This window comes from Lepidochelys olivacea (genome assembly GCF_965140295.1).
Source record: "Lepidochelys olivacea isolate rLepOli2 genome assembly, chromosome: 6".
NCBI lineage: Eukaryota > Metazoa > Chordata > Testudines > Cheloniidae > Lepidochelys > Lepidochelys olivacea.
This window is the reverse complement of record NC_140416.1, coordinates 79,490,947-79,515,637: the sequence shown is the minus strand read 5'-3', so window position 1 is coordinate 79,515,637 and position 24,691 is coordinate 79,490,947. Positions and strand designations below refer to the sequence as shown.

The following is a 24,691-nucleotide window of genomic DNA, read 5'->3' as shown; positions in this document are numbered from 1 at the left end:
AAGTGGAGCAGAAATACCATCAAACTTTTCTTACAAAAGAGGCTGAATGCATATATCACGCTTCCAGCTGTCCTTTGCAGTTGAGTGTTTTAAGTATGCAACATGATTACTGGCAAAAAACTGAACTTTATTTCCACTTGTAATATGCCCTGGGCCAAGGCTCTGAAGCCAACTACTCCTGTTACATGACAAGTGTCTTTATATACTGAATCCAGTGGTTACTTCACAGAAGTAATTGCTGTAAGCCATTTTAGGAACACACTTTTTTTTTTACAGCATTTAGCACAGTGGGGTCCCAGAGGATGCTACCAGATTGTAAATAATAATGAAAATAATTACCAGTGAATATTTTTACTACTTCATTATCTTTTTACACTTGCATTACTCAGAAGTTATTGAGCTGATTTCATTTGGAACTAAGGGCTTGTCTACATGGGGAAATGTACCAGTTTGATTACACTGCTGTAGTTGCTTTGGTGTAACTTACTGTGGATACTCTCTGATTTTCTGGGAAAAAGCACTCTTATTCCAGAATAAGTATTCACATACGGAGTTATACTGGGGTAACTATAGTAGAATAGTTATATTGGCAAATTTCCCTGTTCAGATAAGTCGTTAGAAGTTGTTCTCCCTGATGTGACATAACCTATCCTGACACATACATCAGGATGTTGGCAGCTCAGGTCCCTCAAAGGACTAATATTTGTCTCAAATATTCAAATTGCTGATTCACGTTTCTAATTATACTTTATAGTGTTGCAGTTGTTTCTTTTCTTGGCATCTTACCAACATGTTTTTAATGTTCAGAACATGTTTTTCAGGTTGCTTTAACTTTCCACAGAGAGAACTGATATTGTATGGAGTTTGTGGGCAGTGATCTTTATTTTCTAATAAATCCATATTATTAATGAGGGCGTCTGAGGTAGTCTCAGACATAAATAATTGCAGTATTAGTATACTTTATAGATATTGTAATTATAGACAGATTTAAAACCAATTTATCTAATATAGGGGACAGAGACTATCCTACTAAATAAGGAGACAGGATTTCCCTATTAATACCAATTACAGATTGGAGTAGGCATTAAGGACAAATGTTGATTTAGAATAAATTTGATCTCAAAGACTCTTATGTATTAATCATAATCCAGTGCTCCAATAAGGTCTTTGGAATGTGATGACAGAAGAATCACAAGACAGTTTGCAGCAAAAGTTCTGGTCCCGCTACAGAAACAGAGAGTCATGTATGGACACCCACAATGAGAGATGTGTAAATAGTAATAACTGCAGCACTAACCTGTTGTCTACACAACACCCAAAAGTTGTCTCTTCGGGGTGTGTTTTTATTTTTTTAAGGACCCTCTCAAGACAGTTTTAAGAATTGCCTGACCTGTGTACTTAAATTATTAAGTTGTTATAATAAATATTTTCAAGTATTAAAAACTGAAATCCAGAAGGAAATATTGATTACTTTAAAAAAAAGATTTTCTTGATGTTTTAAAAAAAATCATTGTTTGACTTGTGTTTACCTGAACTTTAAGGACACAATTAAAGTAGCAAAGCTACTATACTGAAACAGAAACTTATTGTGCTATTTCAATTTCATTGTTCCTTTCATCTGAAATTCTGCAGTCTCTCTTTCTGGTTCCAGCTTTGAGTCCTCCCTCAACTTGAAGCATAGTATATTGTAACAAAACATGTACTTGTTCTGCAACCATATGTTCTTCTCTCTCAAATTCCTGATTCCTTTCAATAAACATTTGTCACAAACGAAAATATCAGGGTAAAACCAGTTCTGGTGCTGGAATGATTATTGGTTGTCATAAACTAGAAAGAATGTAGTTTGTTTTTTCTTGATATTGGCTAGGCTGTGGTGATGCAAGGTTTTTGTCTTTCAAATGAAGTACGCCATTGTAGTAGTAGAAGGAAGTATATATGCAGCATGAGACTGTCATGTTTACTATTCTTTCAGCAGAGAGCTGAAAATAAAATGAAAACATTATTATTCTTCAAGTGTTTGTCTACACAGATTCTACTTTTGATGCATCAGTTCCCTTGTGCAAGCAAGATTAGATTCTTTTTGGCTAGAGCTGTGTGCTTTCACTGTGCCTGCACCCTAGGTGGTTTTCCACCTCCCCACATGAGGGCATGGATGGTGGAGCAGGCCATACTGCCCCTCAGTTTCTCCTTACCCTCTGTAGTTTCAAGATGGCATCCATGGCAGTGTCTACTTCTTTTGCACACTGCGATTTACCTTAGCTATTTAGTGTTGTTACTATTAGTAATTAGTGTAGAGTACTTAAGTTTCCTTTTGCCCACTGGTCTATATAGAGAAAATATTAGCATAGCTTAGTCCGTAGCCTGGAAACACCTTCCCCACCACCCCGATACAGGGGTACTAGGATCATGGCAGAGGCTGTTACCAGGATTTAAGACTTGTTTTTCGTGTGGTGCTGTCATATCCATTAGTGATGGGCTCTCATGGTATCTGATCTGTCTGTGAATCACGCAGAATATGTCTTTCTCTAAGCACACCAAGAGAGCAAGGGAGGAGGCTGAAACTTTTCCTGCTTGAGAAGTTGATACAGTCCTCCTCAAAGTCAAGAAGATGTTTGGAGAAGCCTCAGCCCATTTCTGTCAGCACCCTGGTTTAGAGCCCTGCATATCCACGGATATCCGCTTCATATCTGTGGACCATTTTTGAGAATAGTGGATTGGATCTTTTAATACAGAGCCCTCACAGGTTTCATGAGGCACTCCAGCATATGGAGGAGTCGTCAGCTAAGACAGGTCTTCATGTTTCATGGTCAAAGACAAAACTGCAAAATCTAGGACGAGGTCCACCCACGACTCCAATCTCTTTGAACAACGAAACTGTTTAATCAGTTTCCAGCTTTTGCTATCTGGGTTCTATACTTACCAGCTCCTCTAAATCTCACACGGAGGTTCTCTATTGAATTGACATCGCAGCGTCTGCCATGGGCTGTTTACAGCGGATATGGAATAAACATAATCTCTAGTATGACAACCAACTTCAGGATTTATTCAAGCTGTATCCTTCCCATACTGTTGTATGGCTGCGAAACATGGACACTACGCTGCTCAGACTGGACAAAGCGGGAGGCTTTCCACACAAAATGTCTGTCTTGTATTGGGCATAAACTGGAATGACTTCATCTGTAATGCAGATGTTTATGGTCGCTCGGGTCTACAGACGACTGGGACCATTGTTCGCAGGCGGCGCCTTATGCTTTTTGGAAATGTCATGAAGATGCCACAAGACGTTCCAGCGAATGTCGTTCTCCGGGTGGCTTGTAACATTCGGGATGAAACTCCACCAACTAAGGGGTGGAGGCAGTCCAGAGGAAGACCCACTATTACATGGGTTCACCAAGTCTGTTCCACTGTCGAACTTCAGGCCATCAAGCCTTTGCAGTTGCGCATGAACGGACCAAATGGCAAACAATCACTATGGCCAACTGTCTGGCTAAGCATTGAAGAGAGAGAGGATCGGATGCAGATACCAACCGCACAGAGTTCTACTCGTGGCATCCGTCTTGAGCAGCCCAGGAAGCGCAGCGCACTTGGGGCTGGCAGCCAGTAGCTGGGACTGGGCAGCAGGCCGGGTGTGGGCTGTTCAGCACCTGCTCGCCATGTTGCTTCCTGTCCAGCAGCTCGGGCCCCTCGGGCACTGCCAGTGCTATCATGGCTCTGCCTGGCAGCACTGGCCACGCTTCTAGTCCCGGGCCTGGCCCAGACCGCTGGCTCCTGGGCACCAAGGCCTACCCCTGGCCACAGGGATTGGAGCGGGCAGGTCCCCAGTGCCCCACTGTGATGGAGCACTCACTGCTGCTGCTGCCATGTGTTGTCACTCACAAGCCCCCAGGAGCAGCATGCGATGTGTTGCCCCTTCCTCCCTCCGCGCCGCCCCTTCTCCTCTAAACCCTGCCCCCGTGCTGCCCCTCATCCCAGTCCCCAGCCTCATGCTGCCTCTTCTCTGCCCCCCCCCTTGGTCTATCCCCCCCCGGTGCTAGTCCTTGTGAGATGGCTTGCTGATGCAGATACAGGTAAAAGATGGCTAGTGGGTCGGATCGTGGGTTGATCCTTGGGGATACGGATCCACATTTTTGTATCTGCGCAGGACTCTACCCTGGTGTTCCATGACTCCCCTCTGAGCTCCCAGGCTGCTTCCTCTCAGGGGCCTGGTTTGTCAGTGTCTGTCTTGAAGGCTGGTCTTCAGTACGGGGAGATCGACACTACTGCAGTCGATGCATATGGGATCATTTTAGCGGGTCTAGTGAAGATCTGCTAAATCGACGGCAGAGCACTCTCCAGTCAACCCCAGTACTCCAACTCTCTGAGAAGAAAAGGAGTACTTGTGGCACCTTAGAGACTAACGAATTTATTTGAGCATATCTTATCTGAGAAGAGTAAGGGAAGTCGACCGGAGAGTGTTCCCCATCGACGCAGCACAGTGAAGACTCCGGGGTAAGTTGACCTAAGCAATGTCGATTCTAGCTACGTTATTCATGTAGCTGGAGTGTCATTGGACACTCACAGAAATTATCAAATCCGTTATCTCCAAAGAGACAGTATACACAGCAGCTTGTTGGCTTAGCTGAGGATTCACGCTCTAACATATTGCACTGGAAGAACTTATAGTGAAACCAAGGATAAGTTTATTACAATCAGAGATTTAAGTGATAATAAGCAAATGTAATCGAAACAGGAAAAGTTACAAATAAAACAAAAATAGCATGCTTCTAAGAGACTGAATGGAAGCTTAGCAGTCTGTCTCTGTCTTATCTACAAAATATGTTAAGTTTGAAGAAAATGTATTCGTTCGCTTTCAAGTTAAAAGTTCACATTCAGCTAATTGAAAACTTTTTAATCTACTTATATCAACTCAAACTTAGTGATTTGGAACTTTAGGGGGGATCTTTGAACCACTTTAACTATGAATTGGTCTTGTACTACCTTTGTCCAGGGGTGCATCACACCTGAATGTAGTATGTGTGTGTGACAAGGAAGATGAGATAATATATTTTATTGAATCAACTTCTGTTGAAGTTGTTGGTGAAAGAGACAACTTTCTTCAGAGTTGTTCGTTTGCGTGTAGCATGTATATCTTATCTGCTTTATGACATGACTCTGTGCAAGCAGTGAAAAATTTCATTGGGCTTTTTTGCCTCCATACTTTTTTTTTTTTTTTTTAATTATGTATTCTTAAGACTTGTCTTTCTCTGTCTGATTTTGATCAATTAAAGTTTGGACCCTATCTGTTAACAGAATTTAGTGAGTATGTGTTCTCTCTTTATATAGTCTATATATGTTTATATAAAAATTGTAGGCTGAACTTTGATGATCGCTCTTTAAAAGATAATGGAAAAATTAACTTCTAACATTACTAAATGGGTACTGCATTAAAATATATAACGAATGCTGATGCTCAGAAATGAGTGGACTAGATATTTGTAGAATAGAGCAAATATGTATGAGTGAATAATCAGTTTACAAATTGAAATGTACTAGAACAGGGAATGAATAGATTTATTCAGTACATTTCATGCTACAAGAATAAACACATTTTGTGGAGTTTTGCAATCTAGGCTATACATTTCATTTACAGTGGCTGCTTTATGCTGCATGGGTGGGGTGGGGAGAGGAGTGATTCCTGAAGCTCTTTGAGTTCTACTAAATGCATTATATTTTAACTCCTCTTTCTTAGTTTTGCTTATCAGTTTGTACTGCCCTCTTTTTAGTAGTTTGAAGTGTTTCAGCTGTGACAGTGGACGAGAAGCTGGATATGAGTCAGCAGTGTGCCCTTGTTGCCAAGAAGGCCAATGGCATTTTGGGATGTATAAGTAGGGGCATAGCGAGCAGATCGAGGGACGTGATCGTTCCCGTCTATTCAACATTGGTGAGGCCTCATCTGGAGTACTGTGTCCAGTTTTGGGCCCCACACTTCAAGAAGGATGTGGATAAATTGGAGAGAGTCCAGCGAAGGGCAACAAAAATGATTAGGGGACTGGAACACATGAGTTATGAGGAGAGGCTGAGGGAGCTGGGATTGTTTAGCCTGCAGAAGAGAAGAATGAGGGGGGATTTGATAGCTGCTTTCAACTACCTGAAAGGGGGTTCCAAAGAGGATGGCTCTAGACTGTTCTCAATGGTAGCAGATGACAGAACGAGGAGTAATGGTCTCAAGTTGCAGTGGGGGAGGTTTAGATTGGATATTAGGAAAAACTTTTTCACTAAGAGGGTGGTGAAACACTGGAATGCGTTACCTAGGGAGGTGGTAGAATCTCCTTCCTTAGAGGTTTTTAAGGTCAGGCTTGACAAAGCCCTGGCTGGGATGATTTAACTGGGAATTGGTCCTGCTTCGAGCAGGGGGTTGGACTAGATGACCTTCTGGGGTCCCTTCCAACCCTGATATTCTATGATTCTATGATTCTATGTTCTGGTATGTTTGTGCAGCGTGGTGCTCTCTGTCTGATTGCCAGTATTGTTTCACCAAACTAAAAAAGAAACAACTATGGAGCGTTATACACAGGCAAGGAAGAGAAAGCAGAGAGAACTAAAAAATTGAGGCAGGTGGAGAAAATTGTGGACAGGGCATTGGAGGACTTTTAAACAGGGTAGATTGATTGATTTAAATCTAAGTGATTTAAAAATTGTAATCATGTTTTTCATTTGTACTTCTTATCTATTTTCTAAAAGAGAGGTTAATTTTCATCAGTTGGTAACCATTACCAATAGCCTTTACACGAAAGACAGTGTATCGTCCAGGTTAGCAAAAAGATTACACTAACTCTATTTATTTATTTATTTATTTAAGCAATTCTATAGCTTAACTTACATTTATTCAGTTTTAAATTTTTACATTTTTTGATTGTTAGAATATGGTGAATGTGATGCATTTCTTATTTACTAGATTATTTTTTACTTGTGATTTGTGTTAAGCTCTATTTGGACTGAATTTCAAATTCAATTAAAATCACAAAAATAGGATTCTAATATTTTTATGAAATAAAGCCATCAAGGTATTTATGTGCCAGATATGCTAAACATTCATATGCCCTTTCATGCTTCGGCCACCATTCCAGAGGATATGCAACCATGCTGATGATAGGTTGTGCTCGATAACGATCCAAAGCAGTGTGGACTGACGCACGTTCATTTTCGTCATCTGAGTCAGATGCCACCAACTAAAGGTTGATTTTCTTTTTTGATGGTTCGGGTTCTGAAGTTTCTGAATTGGAATGTTGCTCTTTTAAGATTTCTGACAACATGTTCTAAACCTTGTCCCCCTCAGATTTTGGAAGGCACTTCAGATTCTTTAACTGTGGGTTGAGTGCTGTAGCTATCTTTAGAAATCTCATATTGTGCTTTCTTTGCGTCTTGTCAAATCTGCAATGAAAGTGTTCTTAAGTAGAACAGCCTATGCTGGGTCGCCATCCGAGACTCCATAACACAAAATATACGGCAGAATGCAGGTAAAACCATGGAGCAGTTCTCCCCTAAGTAGTTCAGTCACAAATTTAGTTAACGCATTGTTTTTTTAATGAGCGTCATTGGGATGGAAGCATGTCCTCTAGAATGGTGGCCAAAGCATGAAGCATACGAATGTTTCGCATATCAGGTACATAAACACCTTGCAATGCTGGCTACAAAAGTGCCATGCAAGCGCAAGTTCTCACTTTCAGGTGACGTTGTAAATCTCCTGTAAATGTAAATACGCTTTTTGTCTTAGTGATTGGCTGAACAAGAAGTAGGATGGAGTGGACTTGTAGGTTCTAAAGTTTTACATTGTTTTGTTTTTGAGTGCAGTTATGTAACAACATTTTTATGTTTTTGGAAGTTGCACTTTCACGATAGAGATTGTGCTACAGTAATTGTATGTGGTGAATTGAAAAATACTATTTCTTTTGTTTTTTTTTACAGTGCAAGTAGTTGTAATTAAAAAAGTATCAAGTGAGTACTGTACACTTTCTATTCTGTGTTCTAATTTAAATCAGTATATTTGAAAATGTAGAAAAACATCCAAAAATATTTAGAAGAAATTTAAATTGAGATTCTATGATTATTTAACAGTGTGATTAAAACTACTATTAATCACGATTCTTTTTTTATCGATTTAATTTGTTGAGTTAATCGCTTGAGTTTACTGCAATTAATTGACAGCCCTAGTATTTATTTCATTAAAAATATTAGAGAGGTCTTTAGCTATTTCCAAACTGAGTATTGGAGCCTGTAGCAGAACCCAAGCACTGTCCCAAGGGAGCCTCTGGTAGTTTTCTTCTCCAAAGGGATTTTGACCCAAAGAGATTGTTTTATCCATTACATCACTTCTAATTTCTTTACAGTCTACCTCATCATTAATATACAGTGCTTCACTGCCACCTTTACCCTTATTTCTGACTTTCCTGAACAGCACATACCCTTCAATACTTGTACTCTAATCATGACTACTATTCCACCATGTTTCTGTTATCATTATAATGTCTAGTTTCACTTCCTGCACCAGTCATTGTAGTTCCTCCATTTTGTTACCCAGGCACTTTGCATTGGTGTACAGACATATTAGTTATTTCTGCTTGGCTTCACCCAGATTCCTCACACACTTGAGTATAGTCATTCTACTGCTAGTATTGCCTACCTTACTGCTTCATTGGTATTAGCATTGTCTTTCCTTTTGATGTCCATTCTCCTACCCTCTGTTGCTCCTTTCTCCATTGCTGTATCCTCTCTTACTTGATTTTCCTCCTGTTCAGTGTTAGAATCGGGCACGGAGATTACATGAGTGTCTCCCAACCTTCTCTGAATTTCTAGTTTAAAGCTCTTTTAATCAGTTATGCTAACCTTCATCCCAGATGTCTGTTTTCCTCCCTACTCAGATGGAGTCCATCCCATGAGCACAGTCCTATGTCCGTGAATGCCTCCCAATGGTTCAACATTCCAAAGCCCTCCTTACGGCACCACTGCCTGAACCATCTGTTGATCATCATAATCCTGTCTCGCCTTCGCTCTCCTCCTCTAGGGACAGGTAGAATCTCACTGAAGATCACCTGAGTCTCCATTTCTTTAAGCATCTTCCCAAGCCTGGCGTAGTCTCCCTTAGTGCATTCCAGTAGGAATCTAGCTGTATCATTTGTTCCCATGTGAAGGACAATCAGTGGATTCTTTCCAGCTCCCATTAGAATCCTCTTCAGCCTCAGGTCCAATTCCCATGTCTTAGCTCCCAGCAGACAGAACACCATTCTATTCTCTGGATCAGCTCTGGTGACAGGCCTGTCTGTCCTTCTTAGTAGGGAGTACCCAGTCATGTAGACCTGCATCTTCCTGGTATTGGTGCCATTCTCCAGACTTCCCCCTTCTGTTCTTTCTGGCTGCAAGCCTTTTGTCTTTTTCTCTCAATTGCAATCTTCTGAGCTCATCCTGTATCCTCGTAGGGCTCCGGACTCTGGCTATCTCCATTGACTCGCCTCTTCTTATAGGTCTAGCAGCTCTTCTCTTCTTCCTGGCCCTCACACCTTCTGTTACTGTCTGCTGCTCTACTGGTTTCTGATATCAAAATGGGTAAGAGTCCACTGCAGAATTTCATCACGTAATATTTGGGGGGAAAGAGCACCAAAAATATAACACTTAGACCTTTTTCATTCTGCTTTAAACAGGGAATGATAAAACATTAAAATAAATAAAAAGAGGTAATTATGGCTAATTTTGTAAACTAAAAGCTATGTCTGTAATTATAGAATCATAGAAATGTAGGCTGAAAGGGACCTCCAAGCAGACATTTAGCCCAACCCACTGTGCTCAGTCAGTACCAGGTATACCTAGATTGTCCTTAACAGGTGTTTGGCTCACCTGTTCTTAAAAATTGCCAGTGATGAGGATGCCTAGCACATCATTGATAGGTGCTTATCCAGTCTGTTCTTAAAAAAAACTCCAATGATGATGATTCCACACCATCCCTTGGAAGCCTATTCCAGTCCTTAACTACCCTTATAGTTCGAAAGTTTTTCCGAATATCTAACCTAAATATCCTTTGCTGCTGATTAAGTGCATTACTTCTGGTCCTACCTTCAGTGACCATGGAGAACAATTGATCATAGTCCTCTTTATGACAGCCGTTAATATATTTGACAACTGTTATCAGATCCCTCCTCAGTCGTCTTTTCTCAAGACTAAACATGCCCAGTTTTTTAAATATTTCCTCATAGATCAGGTTTTCTAAATGTTTTGTTACTTTTGTTTCTCTCCTCTGGTTTCTCTCCAGTTTATCCACATCATTCCTACAGTGTGGCACCAAGAACTGGGCACAGTACTTCAGCTGAGTAGAGTGGGTCATTTACTTCTTGTGTCTTAATATAACACTCCTATTAATACAGCCCAGAATGATATTCACCTTTTTTGCAACTACATCACATTGTTGACTCTCGTTATTGATCCTCTATAACCCCCAGGTCCTTTGGAGGGGTGCTACTGCCTAGCCAGTTATTCCCCATTTTGTAGCTATACATTTGATTTTTCCTCTCTAAGTGTAGTAGAACAAGTGTAGCACTTGTCTTTGAAATCAACAAGAATGAAATTCAACAGAGTCAGACCATTTCTCTAATTTGTCACGGTCATTGTGAATTCTAATCCTGCCCTCAAAGTGAAAATGAGGTAGAATCAGAGCCTAAAATAGGGAAGGAATAAGTCAAAAATTACTTAGACAAGTTAGATGTGTTCAAATCACCAGGGCCTGATGAAATGCATCCTAGAATACTCAAGGAGCTGACTGAGGAGATATCTGAGCCATCAGCCATTATCTTTGAAAAGTCATGGAAGATAGGAGACATTCCAGAAGACTGGAAAAGGGTAAATATAGTGCCCATCTATAAAAAGGGAAATAAGGACAACCTGGGGAATTACAGACCAGTCAGCTTAACTTCTGTACCTGGAAAGATTATGGAGCAAATAATTAATCAGTTTGCAAACACCCAGAAGATAATGTGATAAGTAACAGTCAGCATGGATTTGTGAAGAACAAATCTTGTCAAACCAACCTGATAGCTTTCTTTGACAGGGCAGCAAGCCTTGTGGATAGGGGGGAAGCAGTAGATGTGGTATATCTTGACGTTCATAAGACTTTTGTGGCTATCTCGCACGACTTTCTCATAAACAAACTAGGGAAATACAACCTAGATGGTGCTACTTTAGATGGGTGCATAACTGGTTAGAAAATCATTCATGGAGAGTAGTTACCAGTGGTTCACAGTCATGCTGGAAGGGCATAACAAGTGGGGTCCCGCAGGGATTGGTTCTGGGTCTGGTTCTGTTCAGTATCTTCATCAGTGATTTAGATAATGGCATAGAGAGTACACTTATAAAGTTTGAGGATGATACCAAGATGGGAGGGGTTGCAAGTGCTTTGGAGGATAGGATTAAAATTCAAAATGCTCTGGACAAACTGGAGAAATGGTCTGAAGTACATAGGATGAAATTCAATAAGGACAAATGCAAAGTACTCCACTTAAGAAGGAACAATCAGTTGCACACATACAAAATGGGAAATGACTGCCTAGGAAGGAGTACTGTGGAAAGGGATCTGAGGGTCATAGTGGATCACAAGCTAAATATGAGTCAACAGTGTAATGCTGTTGCAAAAAAAGCAAACATCATCCTGGGATGTATTAGCAGGAGTATTGTAAGCAAGACACGAGAAGTAATTCTTCTGCTCTGCTCCGTGCTGATTAGGCCTCAACTGGAGTATTGTGACCAGTTCTGAGCGCCACATTTCTGGAAAGATATGGACAAATTGGAGGTAATCCAGAGAAGAGCAACAAAAATAAATAAAAGTCTAGAAAACATGATCTATGAGGGAAGATTGGGTTTATTTCGTCTGGAGAAGAGAAGACAGAGGGGATATGATAACAGTTTTCAAGTACATAGAAGATTGTTACAAGGAGGAGGGAGAAAAATTGTTGTTCTTAATCTCTGGGGATAGGACAAGAAGCAATGGGCTTAAATTGCAGCAAGGGAGGTTTAGGTTGGACATTAGGAAAAAATTCCTAACTATCAGTGGTTAAGCACTGGAATAAATTGCTTTGGTAGGTTATGGAATCTCCGTCATTGGGGATTTTTAAGAGCAGGTTGGACAAGCACCTGTCAGGGATGGTCTAGATAATACTAATCGCTTGGCTACTCTCGCAAGTTACATCGCAATAAAGGAGCCCCGGGCGCACTAGCTCACTAACCGTCCACATTGGCAAGGCACGTAGAGCGCTCTGACTCCACAGCTACAACGCTGCTGGTACTGCACCTCGGTGAGTGGAATAACGTTTGCTGCGCCCCCGCTGGAGTGCCGCGGCACCAGTGTGAACGAGGTGTTGCATTACTGCGCTCTGATTGACCTCCAGAAATGTCCCATAATCCCCTTAAGTCAAGTGGCCACTCTTGTCATTGTTTTGAACTCGCTGTAGGAATGCAGATATGCCCTTTCAAAGCTCCGTTTCTGACAGCTGGCTGCTTATCTGCTCCAAGACAAAGGAACTATTACTGAGGAATGCTGCTTGCTGTGAGTGAGTGAGAGAGAGAGGCAGGGGGGAGGGGGAGGAGGAAGGGAGGCATGCTGACACGCTCTCAGCCCCCCCCCCCCCCGAACCCACTCTCTCTCCCTCCACATACACACAACACGCTCCCCACCACCCGCATTTGAAAAGCATGTTGCAGCCACTTGCATGCTAGGATAGCTATCACAATGCACTACTCTTTGTGGTGTTGCAAGAGCTGCTAATGTAGCCACGCCAGTGCACTTCCAGCCGAGTGTAAACACTCGGCAGCGTTTTCCCTGCTGCGGTCTCCGAAGGCTGGTTTAACTCCCAGCGCTCTACAACTGCAAGTGTAGCCATGTCCTTTGTCTTGTCTTGAGTGCAGGGGACTGGACTAGATGACCTCTCAAGGTCCCTTCCAGTTCTATGATTCTATGAAAATGCTTGCAGCTCCTTCCAACCACCTTCCACTCCATTATCCAGGTCATTAATGAAAATATTGAATAATACTGGACCCATTACAGACCCCTTTTGGTACTCCACTCAATACGTCCTCTCAGTTTGACAGCAAACCATTGATAACTACTCTCTGAGTACAGTTACTCAACTGGTTGTTGTCCCTGGTTTGCTTATGAGAACGTCACGTGGGACTGTGTCAAAAGCCTTACTAAAATCAAGATATATCATGTCTCCAGTCTCCCCCCTATCCACTAGGCCAGTAAGCCTATCAAAAAAAGAAATCAGATTGGTGTGGCATGATTTGTTGTTGATAATTCCATGTTCACTATTACTTATAACCCTATTATTTTTTAGGTGTTTACAAATTGATTGATTTATAATTTGTTCCAGTATCTTTCCAGGTGTTGAAGTTAGGCTAGCTGGTGTGTGGTTTACTGGGTTCTCTTTGTTCCCTCTTTGAAAGATAGGTCATTTGTTTGCCTTTCTCCAGTCCTCTGGGACTTCACTGGTGCTCCAGGAATTGTGAGAGATAATTGTTAATGGTTCCAAGATTGCTTTAGCTAGTTCCTTATGTCCTGTAGGGTGAATTTCACCAGGCCCTGCTGACTTTAATAGCTCTAACCTACCTAAATATTCTTTAACCTGTTCTTTCCCTGTTGTGGTTTGTGTTCCTTACCTTTTGTTGTTAGTATGAATTATGTTAAGTGTCTGGTCACAATTTATCTTTTTAGTGAAGATGAAGCAAAATAGGCATTAAATACTTCAGCTGCCTTGATGTCATCTATTATTAGCTTTCCTTCCCCACTAAGTAGAGAACTTAACTTTTTCTTCATCTTTCTCTTGTCTTGCTCCTAATGTACTTATAGAACCTCTTTTTATTGCCTTTTATGTCTCTTGCTAGATGTGTAACTCATATTGTATCTTAGCCTTTCTGATTTTTGTCCCTACATGTTTATGCTGTTCTTTTGTACTTTTTCCTTGGCAATTTGTCCACTTTTCCATGTTTTGTAGGATTCCTTTTTGATTTTCAGGTAATTGAAGAGTTCCTGGTGGAGCCATGTACTCCATGTATATTATTAGTAGATGCCACTGCAATAAGCTTAATTGGACAAGTGAGTTAGTTTTGTTGTGAAACTTACATGGAAGATGTACATGTGTGTGAAAATATGAACCTCTTAACTTGAAACTGTATGAACTATTGTAACATTGAGGAATTTGTACAGTAATTGATACATAATTACCTCTTTCTACAGTTGCCCTCCTCGTACTTTCTTACCAGCACTCTGCAAGATTTTCCTTGATGAAAGTGCGCCAGACAATGTGTTAGAGGTAACAGCTCGTGCCATAACTTATTACCTGGATGTATCAGCAGAATGCACCCGTAGGATTGTGGGAGTAGATGGAGCTATCAAAGCACTTTGTAATCGTTTAGTTGTTGTTGAACTTAACAACAGAACCAGCAGAGACTTGGCTGAACAGTGTGTAAAGGTAAGTGTTCTTAATAGATTTCTGCTTTCACAGAAAGCAGGATATTTAAATATTTTTGAAAAATCTGTTTATAATATGAATTTAAAAGCAGGAATAATTTATTTTATTCAGTCTGATAAAATTGCTTGCTTATACATTTATTGTCTTTGCTGTCGATTTGTTATGCTAACATTTCTGAAATTATTGTTCAGAAAAATCTCAAAGAATATAAAATGTGAAATCAGGAGAAACTTGAGGAATTAATGTGCGCGCGCGTGTGTGATATATGTGTGTGTGTGTGTGTATGTATATGTGTGTGTGTGTGTATATATATATATATAAAAAATAGAAAGTTGATTTTTAATTGCATAGAACTGTAGAGCATTTTCAAAATACCAAAAAAAAAGGGGTTGGGAGGAGTTGCCTCTGATCAGAATAAGACAAGAAAATTAAGCTTCCGTTTGAAACCTCTTGGTTTTATATTTTCTACATAATTAATTGTGGACTTCTTCTGCTTGTCCAGTTACCCTAGCTATGATCTTAAAGCAGGCTTGCAAAATGGTCAAGAAATTTGACCAGCCCAAACAAATATATTAGGCTACTCTTATCATATAACTACTGCCAGTACAACTGCACATGGAGTCTCTAAACACTCCAATCATACACATCTTTTCCTTGGAGTTGCAAACTCACATGTGCGCTCAAGGCCCCACTCCTCCCCCACAGTGGACTATCTCTTTCATGACCTGAAGAAGAGCTCTTTGTAGTTCAAAAGCTTGTCTTTTTCACCAGCAGAAGTTGGTCTAATAAAAGAGATCCTCATCCACCTTGACATGCATCTGACAAAGTGGGTATTCACCCACGAAAGCTTATGCTCCAATGTCTGTTGGTCTATAAGGTGCCACAGGACTCTTTGCTGCTTTTACTCATCCACCTTGTCTCTTTAATATTCTGGGACCAACATGGCTACAACACTGCAAACAATGGTCACTCCGGTTGTTCTCAAACCACTTTACCATTCGCTCAGTCTTGAACTTCCCCAAGTTGTCCCTTGTTCATCTCCCCATCCATTTAGTCACCATTCGTCCCCTAAGATCTGTTCTCTACTCTTCCCACTAGATCTATTAACTCTCAGCAGTTTCTCATCAACACTTCTGTGTCAGCTGGGTCTGCTTAGGCCTGCAGCTGCCCCTTAGTTCATCTAGAGTCTTTTCCTGATGTGAGGCAACTCTTCTCCTGTCTGGTCCACATGGAGTGCCCATATGGATTCTGCTGTATTTACTCCCTTGTTTAGAGAGGGAGCACTGGAACTACTGGAAACTTTGAATGCTGTTGATGGAGGAACTGAATTTCTTTTGCTTTGCCCCCTCAGTCAGCTGATGAGATGAGGAGGGAACAGTTGGCTAACTAGTAGTATGTATTTCATTACAATTCAATTTCATTATATTACAGGTGTTAGAACTAATCTGTACCCGTGAATCAGGAGCTGTGTTTGAGGCTGGTGGGTTGAACTGTGTGCTGACATTTATTCGTGATAGTGGGCACCTGGTTCATAAAGATACTTTACATTCTGCTATGGCTGTAGTATCCAGACTTTGTGGCAAAATGGAACCTCAGGATTCTTCATTAGAAATCTGTGTGGAATCCCTGTCTAGTTTATTAAAACATGAAGACCATCAGGTAAGCAATTTTTAACGATTGTTTATGTAGCTTGAGAGTTACATCATTATATTTTTAGTTTGCTATTAATGTAATGTACTCAGTAAAGTACAGGTTAGATGTAAATTATACTTTGCAGTATCCTACTTCAGCTGCCACTATAGATTAGTGAATGGATGACTTGTAGACATACGCTATTGTTGTTGGAAGGTTGAATTTGTTACAAATCAACAACTTAATTGTGTTTAACAAATCATCAGTGGGAATTTTTTGTACAGTTTCCATAAGGAAGGAAAAATTTGAAACTCTGAATCATTGTGATAGTTCTAATATTTTTCAGTTGCAAGCAAGAGAACAAAAATATTGCTTGATGTTGTCTGGCTATATCTAGCCCATAGCTTTTATGGAAACAAACCCTTACAAGATCTCAGAAAACTTGCATGACTCTCTTCAAAGAATTTTCTTAAATAACAATGACTCTGAAATTTTTTCAACTCAGTCGTTGTAACATTGTATGTGACATTTTCTTGTCTAACCTGAAAGGAAAAAATTCTATCATATCATAGTGGAAAATTATATTAAATACTCATTCTGTCAATTTATGTAATCTAAATTGGTGCTGCCCAGTGAGAAAGGCATGAACTTGCTGAATGCTCTGTGTGTGTGTGTGTGTGGAGGGGTCAGCCGCAGCGGAATTACTTAAATTGGAGTTTTATTAACAGCTAATGCGAAAGTTTTAGTCCTTGTAAGCTAAGCCTAGGAGATGGGAACCTATCCTCTTCTAACAGTAGATGAAAGGACCCCTTGCTATGCATCAGATTGGGTGGTCACCTAGCAAATACTTAATCACTTAAAGTAGCCAACCTTCTATAGAGTTTGAGCCCTTCTTTGTTCAAGCCTTTATCATCCCCCAAGCTGTTGAGTTTCAAGCACATCAAGACTGGGAAGCTGTGAACCCCATGCACCTGTGGTCTAAATTATATAGCTCATTTTTTTTAAATCCTTTTGTAAGAATTACCTGTCAGAAGCATCTCATACCCTAATGGCACACAGAATAGTTTAATTCCCAACTATGAGTCCATAATTAAAATGTGTCAATATCCTTGAGAATTGCTTACTCTGTTTGAAAGAGACCAGAGGAATCCTAAAAATATCTGTTGTATCTCATAAATTTCTCTATGTAAGGACTTTGTAAGGTTTACATATATATATATAAAATTTTTTTTTTTACATAGAACTTTGCTAGGGAAATTTATATCCTTATCCTTGTTGATACACTTCTGGTTCAGGTCACTTATGGTATGGGAACAGTTGTTCTCCCAGACATGTCAAGGCAGGAGTTAAGACCAGAATAATTTGGCCTTGGGAACAGTTCATTCTAAATCTGTTCTCTTAAATCACCGGCTCTGTGCTGATGATGAGGTCTGATCATCCATGTTTCAGTTTCAAGTCACGGACAGGGAGCATAAACTGATCCCACTACCATACTCCTTACACTTTCAACAGTGACTCAGATCATGTTGTGCTAGAATCCCACTTGCAGTCTCTGTCACTTTTTTTTGCATGTTTCTGAGCCTCAAACTGTATTCTCTTCCACACAAGCAGTCTGGATCACTCTAAGAAGGCTAGAGGAATGAGTGACTAGTCTATGCGTGAGATGATACTCATCTAGATTAGATATATTCCTGGAAATTTTCAGAACAACAACACGTGCCCGTAGTGTGAACCTAATATGTGAAATAGATACGTCAGCCAAGGGGATGGCCACAATGCAGAACAAATGTGTACTATTCTGAAAGCAGTTACTTTCAGTTACCTGCTGAGGATAACCATCATCCCTCAGAAGGAACAAATTGCATTTCAGTATTCAAATGTGTAAAAGGTGGGAAACTATCAACATTTAAGGAGAAACTTCTAGTTTCTTTGATAAACTACCAATTTTTTTTACTAGTGCTGTACTCGTACATCTACTGCAAAAGTTTTTCTCTTTTTCATATATGTAAATGATGAACCGCGTTTTTGTTTTTCAGCAGCTTAGTCAAACTGCACTTTCTAGTGGGAGGTATAGGTAAAATCACAGCTTTCATTGTTTCAATATCTCTGTTATGGAGATGTTAAAACAATTATAGGTACTTTAAAAACTGCTCTAAAATTTATTTTTATAGTTTAGGATAGCTAAAATATTGTACTTTATAATGACGATGCTTTTCTTTAAAGCAGAGGTTCTCAAACTTGTTGCACTGAGACCCCCTTCTGACAACAAAAATTACGACACAACCCCAGGAGTGGGGACAAAAGCCTGAGCTTGCCACCCCGGGTTGGGGGGCCCAAAGCTCAAAGGTGGCCAAAGCCAAAACCCAAGGGTTTCAGCACTGGGTAGGGGGCATGTAACCTGAGCCCTGCTTCCCTGGGCTGAAGCCCATAGGCTTCGGCTTCATCCCCAGGCAGTGGGGCTCGGGCTTCAGCCCCCAGCAAGTCTAATGCCAACCCTGGTGACCCCATTAAAATGGGGTCTCGACGCACTTTGGGATCCCGACCCACAGTTTGAGAACCTCTGCTTTAAAGCACTGTTGCTTTATGCTTATACCAGGAGCCTCTATTCTCCTTAAGTGACAAATCTTTATTTATTGGAAATTAATGGTGAGTATCTTACATACATCTTCCACAGGTTTCAGATGGAGCGCTCAGATGTTTTGCTTCATTAGCTGACAGATTTACACGTCGTGGAGTTGATCCAGCCCCATTAGCCAAACATGGACTAACTGAGGAGTTGTTATCACGCATGGCAGCAGCTGGTGGTATAGCATCAGGACCATCTTCAGCTTGCAAACCAGGTCGGAGCAGTACTGGAGCACCATCTACAGCTGCAGACTCTAAATTGAGTAATCAGGTGTCAACTATTGTGAGTCTGTTGTCAACCCTCTGTAGAGGCTCTCCAGTAGTAACGCACGTAAGAATCATTTAAATGCTACAGTTCTTCACTTTTTCAATATTTTTCGTTAAAATTTAAAAGTTATTTCTTGATATACTTTAAAAACCTCTATTTGTGATAAAAATCTTTTGTGTGTTTTTTTTATAAAGGAAAAAAGAAACATTTCATATGGAAATAAACCATGTACTTTCTAAAGTCCTATATATTTTTTTATTGTTCAGACTTTTAATTATTTCCAGGATCTCCTAAGATCTGAACTTCCAGATTCTATAGAAAGTGCATTACAGGGTGATGAAAGATGTGTACTGGATACCATGCGTTTAGTAGATCTTCTTTTGGTGCTACTGTTTGAAGGGCGAAAGGCCCTGCCAAAGTCTAATGCTGGATCTACAGGCAGAATCCCAGGATTGCGTAGACTGGATAGTTCTGGGGAACGTTCTCATCGGCAGCTGATAGACTGCATCCGCAGTAAAGATACTGATGCACTAATAGATGCTATTGACACAGGAGGTAGGAAAAAAATATTTTGAAGACTGAAAAAGAAAATGAGATTAATTAAATATGCAAAGTCTAACTTTTATAGTGAATTAAATAATGTCAGAGTAAATAAAATAGTTGATATCTTAAAGCTCTTATCAACAATGTGAGTTAATTTACGTTGCTTAATACAGGCTAGTTCTTGCTGTTAACAATCCTTGCTTTGGGCTAGATTCACAAAAGGACTTTGGTGCCTAACTGCTGCCTTGGGTGCTTAAATCTCAGAACCAGACCCCTCTGGGATTCACGAAGCTGTTCCTGGACCTTGTGGGTGCCTAAACTTGTTCAGGACTTGAATATTTGCAGTAAAAGTTCCCTAAGCGCTTATGTTGCTGCCTCTGAGCATGCACACAGCAGCCCCATGCCAGGGGTTTGATGTGTAAACCACAGAGTAAGTCACAAACTGGGTAAAGATGGGCATTCTTCCACCTACCTTGCTGGCGGGACCTGATCCAGTAAGTATAGTCAGAACTTTCCTATCCAGTTGGGCCCCTAGAGATGAACTTACACAAAATGGGGGGACAGAGGAACAGCTTTTTGCAAAAATGGTATAGGCACCTAGCACCAAGACGGGGTTTGCAGCTGAGAATTCTAAGCAAAGGGAAGCACCTCCCTGGAGTCCAGACTTCAGTTCCTGTCTCTGAGGCGGTGGAGCTTAGCGTGTACTGTGGGGCTTGGCTCCTTGGCTTGCTGAGGTGAGGAGCCACCTTGGGTGCTGGTTTTTGTGAAGTGCCTGTTTCTCCCCATTCATTGTATAGGGAGAGTAGATGCAGAACTCGGTCTTCGTGAATCCTAGTGCTTTTCTAGACTCCTAAAAGTGTGGTGATGCTGAGAATCTAGCCACTTGTTCTTTATCTTTGATTCACAACTAAGACTTTCAGAATATTTTTAGAAATCTGTTGAGAATGTTTAAAGTTTGTTTAAAGACCAAAGAATAGTACATTGTTACTTTATTTATTGGAAATTAATGGTGTTGAATGTATTGTACTGTGCCTTTAATTAGTTATCTTGTACCTAATACTTTCAGCTTTTGAAGTAAATTTTATGGATGATGTAGGACAAACTCTTTTAAACTGGGCATCAGCTTTTGGAACTCAGGAAATGGTAAGTTCAATGTATTAACTGAAATTAAGTAATACAAGTTATTTAATTCTCTGTGCAAAGGGATGTATAAATAAGAAAACTAGCTTCTGTTTCTTTATATTTTATAGGTGGAATTTCTCTGTGAAAGGGGTGCTGATGTTAACAGAGGTCAGAGGTCGTCTTCATTACATTATGCAGCATGTTTTGGAAGGCCTCAAGTGGCAAAGGTGGTGTGAATTCAAACTTCTGTACTGTTTTTGAAGCAGAAATCATTTGTTGTACATGTACTTTAAAAAGTTTCCTACAAAATAAGAGAAGTTCTGTGATATCTAACATAAGTGTGTTCTCAAATAGTTAAATTCAGCATGTTCCATCTCCACTGTTTGTACAATAGGACCTCCAAGTTAGGAGCACCAGAGTTACGAACTGACCAGTCAACCACACACCTCATTTGGAACCAGAAGTACACAATCAGGCAGCAGCAGAAACCCTCTCCCCTCCACCCCCCCCCCCCCAAAAAAACAGCACAGTACTGTGTGAAACGTAAACTACAAGGAAAAAAAGTAAAGCAGCATTTTTCTTTTGCATAGCTTTGAAACTTTACTATATTAAGTCAATGTTCAGTTGTAAACTTTTGAAAGAACAAGCATAACGTTTTGTTCAGAGTTATAAACATTTCAGAGTTAGGAACAGCCTCCATTCCTAAGGTGTTCGTAACTCTGAGGTTCTACTGTATTGGAAAGCTAGCTTCTGGTGCTGCTAGGTCAGTGAAACAAGTGTAAGTATCACATACCCACAGTGTTTTGCTGTTGTAGGTAGATTCATGAGAAGCCCAGGAATGAGCAGATTGATAATAGGGTTAGTTATTTGGAAAAGGAATTTTATTAGTTTTCTCTCTCAAAATTTGTTTGCCTCTAGACTCTCCTGCGACATGGTGCGAACCCTGATTTGAGAGATGAAGATGGGAAAACTCCTTTAGACAAAGCTCGTGAAAGGGGGCACAGTGAAGTGGTGGCTATTCTTCAGTCTCCAGGTTAGTGTGAATTATTATTTCCTGACTCTTCTCTTCCAGTGGTATTGCTTGCATTTTTCTTCCCTTTATTTTCTCCTGGTGGAGGCACAGTGGAATAAAATAGTAACTGTTTGGGCATAAGCATCTAATATAGAACTCTTTCTGAGAGTTGTCCCATTGAAGTTTAGTTGTGCTTTCAGTATGTGGCCCTTAATTTGCCACAGAGTGTGTTGCAAAAATAATCTTTGTTTTCTAGAAATATGTGTATGTGTGGTCAGGTTCCCAGCCATGATTGGAGATGGATATTTCAGTTTTATTTGTTGGAAAAAGATTGGGTCAGTAAATGTCTGTCCCAAAAAAATTACGTTTTGCAGGTGATTGGATGTGTCCAGTTAACAAAGGAGATGAAAAGAAAAAGAAAGATGCAAACAAAGATGAAGAAGAATGTAATGAACCCAAAGGAGATCCAGAAATGGCACCTATATACTTGAAAAGACTATTACCTGTATTTGCACAAACATTTCAACAAACTATGCTACCTTCCATAAGGTAACAATTATTCATACCAATCGGTATCCATACATCTGTAGTGTGTCTATTAGTTATACAAACATTTGTGATTTAACTCAATACAAAATGTGAATAAGGCACTATTTCTTCAATAATGAGCTAAATAAACTGAAAATTTGATATTTGCAAGTGGCTAATAATCTTTTTTTAAAATGTGGAGACTTGGGGCGGAGAAAAGTGCTGCTGCACTCATCCTGGTACTTACTTTTCTAAGGGTAAAGCACATGTAACCTCAATAGTTTGATGTGAAATGTAATGAAAAGCAATGTGATTGAACAGAAATTTAGCCTTTTTGTTCCATGTTTTTGCTTGGGGCTTTTAAATATCTTTTTTTTTTTCTCTCTATAGAGAGAGGTAGGATTTACAGGTGTCTTGGAAGAAGTGTATTTTAGCAAGGGGCTTGGAGGAGAAAGCAGGGTGAGATGTGTCAGGCTGAGGGAGACTGCTCTGGCTTTGGGATGCTGCATGGGAGAAGTCCCAAAGAGTATTATGTTTGCACAATGCCTAGCACAATAAGCTCCTGATCTCAGTTAGTGTCCCTTGCTGCTACAGTAATACAGAAATCATAGTAGACTGGGAGAAGGACCAGAAGTGATGTCTAGTCAGATGGATTGGGCAAATAAAAATATACAAGAGCAAAGGGGCTAGGGAAGAGCTAGCTTAGAGAGTTTTGAAGGCCAGGAGAAACAGCTTAATTTGAAGCAGAAAGTAAGTGGTTACCAGTGAAGGGTACTGAAGAAGGAACAGGGCTGTAGTTGGAACGGCAGATAAAATTTCAGGAGCAGTATTTTGGACAGACTGAAAAGAGTGCAGTGAGAGTCTGGAAAGCCTGAGAAGAGGTTATAATAGCCAAGGCAGGAAATAGTCAGGACAAAGGTTTACTCATTGGGCATGAAGAGAAAGGGCATATTCCAGAAGAACTGTCATGATTGATGCTGTTGATCAACATAATGGAAGAGAGGAGTTGAAGGGGACAGCAAGGTTGCAGCTCTTTGGGATGGGAAGGACAGTGGGATTAAGGATGGAGGAGTCATGGTAGGCAAGCATCTCGATCTGAACTTCAAGTGTAATGCTCTGGCAAAAAGGACTAATGTAATCCTTGGTTGTATAAACTAGAATACTGCGTGCAATCCTTTTTAAAAGGGATGTTAAAAAAATTGAAGAGGATGTAGACAAGAGCGACAAAAATTATCATAGGGCTGGAGAAAATGCCATACAGTGAGAGACTTAAGGTATGTCTATACTGCAATAAAACACTGTCAGCTGACTTGGGCTCGCAGGGCTATAAAATTGCAGTGTAGACATCCAGTATCGGGTACTAAAGGGCTCTTTAATATAGTGGAGAAAGGCATGACAAGAACCAGTGAGTGGAAGTTGAAGTCAGACAAATTCAAATTAACATACAAAGACAATTTAACACTGAGAGTGATTAACCATTGGAACAAATTACCGATGGATGTGGCAGATTCTGTTGACTTCAAATCAAGCCTGGATGGCTTTCTGGAAGATACACATTAGTCAAACACACATTATGCTTTAGGTAAACACAGTTATTGGGCTCCATACAGGGGTAACCAGGTGCAATTTAATGGCCTATTATATACAGAAAATCAAACTAGATGATCTAATGGTCCCTTCTTGCTGTAAGCCTTTGTCTGCCTAATAGTAAATGGATGAGGAAAGAGGAGTTGAGTTTATGATGTATTAAGGTTGTTGGGATTTGGATATCCAGGAAGGAGACAGAAAAGCAAATCCAGTGTGGGTTAGCCAGGAATGGAGAGAGATGTTAGACATCTCCAGAGAGGTAGTGGTTGAGTAAGGTTGCATGGAGATAAGGTGTGGAGGAAGAGGAGGACGTCAGATTTCTGCACTTCTTGATTCTATTTACATATAGGTTAAAAGAATTAAAACGTGAGCTGACATTCCAATATTTCAGTCCCAGTTATCAGATATAATTTTTAGAGATAACATAATAATAATAAGTAGAATACAAAAACCTCTGGAGCTCGTTTTTTGAGACAGTTTTTATCACTTGTTATATGATTGTTTAGCTTTGCAAGGAATAATTTTTTATTTTAATTTTTAAAGGAAAGCAAGTCTTGCCCTCATTAGAAAAATGATTCATTTTTGTTCTGAAGCATTGTTAAAAGAGGTTTGTGATTCTGATGCTGGTCACAACCTTCCCACAGTATTGGTTGAGATCACTGCTACTGTTCTTGATCAAGAGGTAACCTTATTCTTTTTATTATTTATGATATAACACTGTATTTGAGAAACAATTTTTTTCCCCTTTTAACTTTTTGTGCTGCTTTTATAATGTATTGAATCTGTCTGTGAAGTAAAGATCAGTGTTTTGTGATTACTTGATATTAGGCCATAGCTTATCACCTTATCTTTGATCAGATGTTTTTTTAATTTTGATAAATCAACAGGCCA

General features: G+C 40.1%; 1 protein-coding gene across 5 annotated transcripts in view; it reads left to right on the top strand.

Moving 5' to 3' along the window:
* The window catches only part of HECTD1 (HECT domain E3 ubiquitin protein ligase 1), a 91,815-nt gene that overhangs the window by 13,309 nt on the left and 53,815 nt on the right, over window positions 1-24,691 (top strand). For 3 of the 5 annotated variants that reach the window (XM_084629934.1, XM_084629932.1, XM_084629930.1), the window contains exons 3-11: window positions 14,249-14,483; window positions 15,915-16,142; window positions 18,790-19,071; window positions 19,275-19,563; window positions 20,618-20,694; window positions 20,802-20,900; window positions 21,592-21,706; window positions 22,060-22,234; window positions 24,344-24,482. In XM_084629934.1, the coding sequence (XP_084486060.1) occupies window positions 14,249-14,483; window positions 15,915-16,142; window positions 18,790-19,071; window positions 19,275-19,563; window positions 20,618-20,694; window positions 20,802-20,900; window positions 21,592-21,706; window positions 22,060-22,234; window positions 24,344-24,482 (1,639 nt within the window). The remainder of the gene's footprint in view (window positions 1-14,248; window positions 14,484-15,914; window positions 16,143-18,789; window positions 19,072-19,274; window positions 19,564-20,617; window positions 20,695-20,801; window positions 20,901-21,591; window positions 21,707-22,059; window positions 22,235-24,343; window positions 24,483-24,691) is intronic. The other 2 variants (XM_084629933.1, XM_084629931.1) reach the window with 1 other exon arrangement.